This window comes from Leuciscus leuciscus (assembly GCF_965113295.1).
Source record: "Leuciscus leuciscus genome assembly, chromosome: 7".
NCBI lineage: Eukaryota > Metazoa > Chordata > Actinopteri > Cypriniformes > Leuciscidae > Leuciscus > Leuciscus leuciscus.
In genome coordinates, this window is record NC_138731.1 from 44009087 (window position 1) to 44016260 (window position 7174).

The 7174-nt window shown below is 39.4% G+C and overlaps 1 protein-coding gene across 2 annotated transcripts in view; it reads right to left on the reverse strand.

Annotated features, from left to right (window-relative positions):
* Positions 1-7174, reverse strand: part of lrrc63 (leucine rich repeat containing 63) — a 27054-nt gene continuing 19880 nt past the window's right edge. Inside the window, exons 9-11 of one of the 2 annotated variants that reach the window (XM_082174740.1) lie at positions 5680-5763; positions 4485-4715; positions 1-1951 (exon numbers count right to left, since the gene is read on the reverse strand). In XM_082174740.1, coding sequence (XP_082030866.1) covers positions 1762-1951; positions 4485-4715; positions 5680-5763 — 505 coding nt within the window. In that variant the 3' untranslated portion in view covers positions 1-1761. The remainder of the gene's footprint in view (positions 1952-4484; positions 4716-5679; positions 5764-7174) is intronic. The other variant, XM_082174741.1, reaches the window with a different exon arrangement.

Genomic DNA, 7174 nt, shown 5'->3' on the forward strand with positions numbered 1-7174 from the left:
GCTAAGTATAACACACCGTTGCCATGAAAAACAGAGCGTTGCTATGGACGCAGGATTCTAACCGTAGAGACGGAACGGACTATTTTCTTTAGCGGAAGCAAAACAATCGTTTTTAAATCAATAAACTCCTTTTTAAATCAATATTTTGTGTCAAATGATTGATTTATTTGGTAGGTAGCCATGTAATAAGCGGGATAATACAACCCCTTAAGGCTGATCAGCTGACGCGAAGCGGAGGGGTCTTGAATCAGCCTGAAGGGGTTGTATTCGCTATAATAACCGCCTCGCTCTAACATTATCCCGCTTATTACATGGCTACCTACCAAATAAATCAATAATTTGACACAAAATATTGATTTAAAAACGATTGTATTGCTTCCGCTAAAGAAAATAGTCCGTTCCGTCTCTACGGTTAGAATCCTGCGTCCATAGCAACGCTCTGTGGCAACGGTGTGTTATACTTCGCAGCGTCTGTTATCAAGAAATAACACACCGCATTCTACATTAGTATTCAACCAAGCCATGTAATATATATATATACATGCACACTCTACCGGTCAAAAGTTTGGAATAATTAAGAATTTTGAGAATAATTAAGAACATTTTTGAAAGAATTCTCTTCTGCTGCATTTATTTGATCGTAAATACCGTAAGAACATAGCCTGGTTAAAACCAGACCATTCTCAGTAGTAACTGAGTTATGGTCTGGCAAAGCTTCATTAATAACTCATTTCCAAAGGGGCGTCGCCAACGGACGTCGCTCAAATGCCTCTGGGCACAATTGGATAGACCTAAAACCAATCAGAGCGATCGTCATCGTGTAAAGCCCGCCTCAACGTTTCTGATTGGTGCCTCGTTTTGGACGGATTAGAAATGGGCTTGAATGGGCTCTTTGCCAGACTACTTGTAGAGCAAATCTAAATTTGCTGGAAGTTTGTCTGGGTTTTCCCAGGCTAGTAAGAACAGTGATATTGTGAAATATTATTCCAATGTAAATCATCTGTTTTCTATGTGAATATACAGTAAAGTGTAATGTATTCCTGTGATCAAAGCTGAATTTTCAGCATCATTACTCCAGTCTTCAGTGTCACATGATCCTTCACAAATCATTCTAATATGATGATTTGATGCTCAAGAAACATTTATGATTATTATCAATGTTGAAAACAGTTTTGCTGATTCACAGTTTTGTGTTCATTCAGATGTTTTAAGAGTGTCTCTAACTTTAGTAGTTTTTTCTTGAAGTTTAGAGTCAGAGTGAGTTTGATTCTTTCAAATGTATTGATTTGTGACTTTGATTCAGTGAACATGTTCATTCACATTTGACTCAATCTTCGTGTGTCCGTTTCATAAATGTTTTGATATATGAAGGTAAAGAGTGCTGTTTATGGCTATGTATTATTATACTGGTGCATATAAATGAACATGAATCATGTTTAGTCAGTCAAATAATGCCTTGATTATTCGAACTAGAATTTGACTTCTTACATGAAACTATCTACTTTACAACGACTGATTCATATGATGCTTCCTCTGAGAAAAATATTCTTTCAATAATTTCAGAGCAAATACAAAAACAGATTTCCTTTTATTGTTCCAGTTACTGTAAAGTTGCTGTGGAACGATGTACAGTATAAAGCACTAGATAAACACTGACAGGACAGTATTTAGGCCTCGAGAAGAAGTTCAAAACAATCAAAATGAAAGTATTTGATTTTTCCGTGAAAGTGTTTTAGAGAAGTGTAAAGCTGCTCAGTTCCATCAGAAGAATAAATGTGTTTTCTGATCAAACACTCGCTGGTTGTGATTCCTGAATCTGTGGAGACACGCAGGAGAACAGCAGAGGAACATGACCGGGACACACGGAAGCCCGAACACACCGTGAACGGGACGGATGAGCTTCAGACCCGGGCCGAACATGGGTCCTGAACAAGCTTCACACACACCAGCTCTGAGAACACACACACACACACACACACACATTACACAGTGTGTTTATTACTTCACTAGAACCTTCCAACAAGTCTAGATTAGTCATTCTGGTTAGAATGCATACATATTCAGTTTTGAAAAACATTAATTCTGCAAATGCTAAATCAATCAAAATTATGCCTGAGAAAAAGTGTGATTGATTCACTTTCAATTTCATTGTTTCATTTCATCAAAAAAGTAATATTTGTGATGTCCACGGGTTTTTTAAGCTGCCTGAAAGTGATACTTTTGAATTTGAAATGACTTCATCCTGTTTGCTACAATTCAAATCAAATACTACACTTACCGTTCAAAAGTCAAATAATTATGACAATTTAAAATAATTGTTTTCTATTTGAATATATTTTATTAAAATATTTATATTTTTGAATATAATTTATTCCAGTAATCAAAGCTGAATTTTCAGTCTTCAGTGTCACATGACCCTTCAGAAATCATTCTAATATGATGATTTGATGATCAACAAACATTTATGATTATTATCATTATCAATGTTGGAAACAGTCGTGTACAATTTTTTTTTCAGGATTCTTTGATGAATATTAAGTTCTATTTAATTTATTTGAAATAGAATCTTTTGAAACTTTATAAATATCTTTTATTGTCACTTTTGATCAATTTAATGAATCCCAATAAAAGTATTGATTTCTTTTACAGAAGAGAATTCTTTCACAAATATTCTTAATTATTCCAAACTTTTGACCGTATATATAAATAAATACATTCAAAACTTAGAAATAGTTAAGAATTTTGTACGTATATATATATATATATATATATATATATATATATATATATATATATATATATATAAAATTCAGCTTTGATAACAGGAATACATTATATTTTACAATATATTAAAATAGAAAACATTATTACAATTTAAAAAAATTATTTAACAATATTACTGTTTTTTGTTTAGTTTTTTTATTAAATAAATGCAGCCTTGATGAGCAGAAGAGACTTCTTTTAAAAACATAAAAAATCCTACCGATCCCAAACTTTTAAAACTTTATATATACATGTAGGCTATATAGTAGAAAGTTCTATTTTAAATATCTACTTCTCTCTGTGTGTTGGTTTAAGTGAACATGAATGATGGACGATTAACATGAAATAAACACGGCATGAGTTTCTTTCAAATGTGTCATAAACTCTATATAAGTATCTAGTAAAAGGTTCAATATCTGGAAGGTTCAATATCAATATCTGGTTCAATAGGACTTTTCACACGGAGTAGGTATCCTCATATTACACACTGCCAACTGAACAGTTTACATTTTTCTGAATGGACTTTTCGGACTAAAGGTCGTTGCACACAGTCCGAAATTAATTCAAAAAAAAAATCACTACGACCTCACGTTGTGTCGATCACGTTTACACACTGCCTCCGAAACTTTCGTCCGTCATTAAAAAAAAATTTATTTGATTTTCTGCTTTTTTCGCATCTGTAACGAGCATTTGAATGGTGTTTTGACAATTCAGAGCCACTGAATGACGAATACGAAAAAACATGAACGTTTCGGACTCAGTGTGTAAGAACTTTAAGTCTGACGATAAGTTGCTCTAAAAAAGTAACTGGTTACTAGCTAATACTTACATCATCAACAGTGTAATCAGAATACCATACTAATTACTCTCTCTCTAAAAAGTACTGTAACATTATTACATAGTAACATTATTACATTCTCAGAGTGTGTAGTGTGTGTGTGTGTGTGTTTTACCTGCGCAGGACGAGCTGTGCGGCAGGCGGCAGGTGTGTGTGTGTGTGTGTGTGTGTGTGTGTGTGAGTGTGTGTGTGAGTGTGTGTGTGTGTGTGTGTGTGTGTGTGTGTGTGTGTGTGTGTGTTTTACCTGCGCAGGACGAGCTGTGCGGCGGGCGGCAGGTGTGTGAGTGTGTGTGTGTGTGTGTGTGTGTGTGAGTGTGTGTGTGAGTGTGTGTGTGTGTGTGTGTGTGTGTGTGTGTGTGTGTGTGTGTGTGTGTGTGTGTTTTACCTGCGCAGGACGAGCTGTGCGGCGGGCGGCAGGTGTGTGAGTGTGTGTGTGTGTGTGTGTGTGTGTGTGAGTGTGTGTGTGAGTGTGTGTGTGTGTGTGTGTGTGTGTGTGTGTGTGTGTGTGTTTTACCTGCGCAGGACGAGCTGTGCGGCGGGCGGCAGGTGTGTGAGTGTGTGTGAGTGTGTGTGTGTGTGAGTGTGTGTGTGAGTGTGTGTGTGTGTGTGTGTGTGTGTGTGTGTGTGTTTTACCTGCGCAGGACGAGCTGTGCGGCGGGCGGCAGGTGTGTGAGTGGGTGTGTGAGTGTGTGTGTGAGTGTGTGTGTGTGTGTGTGTGTGTGTGTGTGTGTGTGTGTGTGTGTGTGTGTGTGTGTGTGTGTTTTACCTGCGCAGGACGAGCTGTGCGGCAGGCGGCAGGTGTGTGTGTGTGTGTGAGTGTGTGTGTGTGTGAGTGTGTGTGTGAGTGTGTGTGTGTGTGTGTGTGTGTGTGTGTGTGTTTTACCTGCGCAGGACGAGCTGTGCGGCGGGCGGCAGGTGTGTGAGTGTGTGTGTGTGTGCGAGTGTGTGTGCAGCCGTGTGCAGGAGCGTCTGTGGAGAGTTGCAGCTGTTCTCGCTCCACAGTAAAGTGTGTGTGTAATTCCCAGACAGCCTGAGCTCCGACACACACACACACAGCAGACCAGCGGGAAGAGCCACTAACTGATTCCCTTCAACGTTCAGAGACCTCAGAGACCTGAACACACACACACACACACACACACACACACACACTGAGAATGATAACTATAACTACAAAGCTTTAATAATTGTTGTACTTCTATGAGAATAGCAGAGTTCACACAAGAAATATAATGATAACGACACAGAGAAACAATATTGTTGGAATCACTTTCAGAGTGATCACTTTTTTCTCCAGCTGATGAACGATAAAAACACTGACAGCCAATCAGAATCCTTCCTGCTTTAAAGAGCTCGAGCATTAACAGCGCCAGACGACAAAACTGCAGTGTACGCTAATAATAAACAGAATGATATCATCCGCCGGTGTCGTTATTGTAATTGTTTCCATAATACTTATTGCAATAGTTATTATTACATTTATCACTATAGTTATCGCAATAGTTTTCATTAGTTATCGTTATAGTTGTTGCAATAATTATCGCTACATTTATCACTGTAGCTATAATTTTCATTAGTTATCGTTATTGAAATAGTTGTCGCTAAAGTTATTGTAATAGTTATCGTAACATTTAACACTAGTTATAGTTTTCGTTAGTTATCGTTATAGTTATTGTTACATTTATCACTATAGTTATAGTTTTCCTTAGTTATGGTTACATTTTTCTGTATACTTATTGCTATAGTTATAGCTATAATTTTCATTAGTTATCGTTATAGTTATAGCTATAGTTATCGTTACATTTAGTTATCGCTAGTTATTGCAATAGTTATCGTTACAATTATCACTATATCTGTTGCTATAGTTATAGCTATAGTTTTTGTTAGTTACTGTTATAGTTATCAGTAGTTATGGCTATAGTTATCATATTTATAATTATCGATATAGTAATTGCTATCATTATAGTCATTTTTAGTTATCACAATAGTATCGCTATAGTTACTGTTACATTCATTATTCTAGTTATCAGTTTATGTGTGTATGAATGATTTGGTATGAAGTGTTTGTTAGTAATGACCTGAGGTGTGTGATGTCACCGCTGAGGGATCTCAGGAGATTATAGGACACGTCCAGATGATGCAGACACGGCAGAGAGAACAGCCTACACACACACACACACACACACACACACACAGACACAGACACAGACACAGACACAGACACAGACACAGACACACACACACACACAGACACACACACACACACACACACACACACACACACACACACACACACACACACACAGACACAGACACAGACACACACAGACACAGACACAGACACACACAGACACAGACACAGACAGACACAGACACAGACACAGACACAGACACAGACACACAGACACAGACAGACACAGACACAGACACACACACACACACACACACACACACAGACACAGACAGACACAGACAGACACAGACACACACACAGACACACACACACACACACAGACACAGACAGACACACAGACACAGACACAGACAGACCACACAGACACACCACTACACACACTACAGACTACCACCACACACCGACACCAGCACACTACTACGACACACCACTAGACACAAGACACACAGCTACACCAGAACACACAACACAGACACGACAGACACACACACAGACAAACCACACACACCAGACACACACAGACACACAGACACAACACACAGACACACACACAGACACAGACACACACACAGACACACACACACACACACACACACACACACACACACAGACACACACACAGACACAGACACACACAGACACACACACACAGACACAGACACAGACACAGACACAGACACAGACACACACAGACACAGACACACACACACACACACACACACACACACACACACACACACACACACACACACACACACAGACACAGACACACACAGACACAGACACAGACACACACAGACACACACAGACACACACAGACACAGACACACAGACACAGACACAGACAGACACAGACACAGACACAGACACAGACACAGACACACAGACAGACACAGACACAGACACAGACACACACACACACACACACACACACACAGACACAGACACAGACACAGACAGACACACACACACACACACACAGACACACACACAGACACAGACACACACAGACACACACAGACACAGACACAGACAGACACAGACAGACACAGACACAGACAGACACAGACACAGACAGACACAGACACACACACAGACACACACACAGACACAGACAGACACAGACACAGACACACACAGACACAGACACACACACAGACACACACACACACAGACACAGACAGACACAGACACAGACACAGACACACACACAGACACAGACACACACACAGACACACACACACACACACACACACACAGACACAGACAGACACAGACACACACACACACACACACACACACACACACAGACACAGACACACACACACACACAGACACAGACACAGACACACACACAGACACAGACACAGACACACACA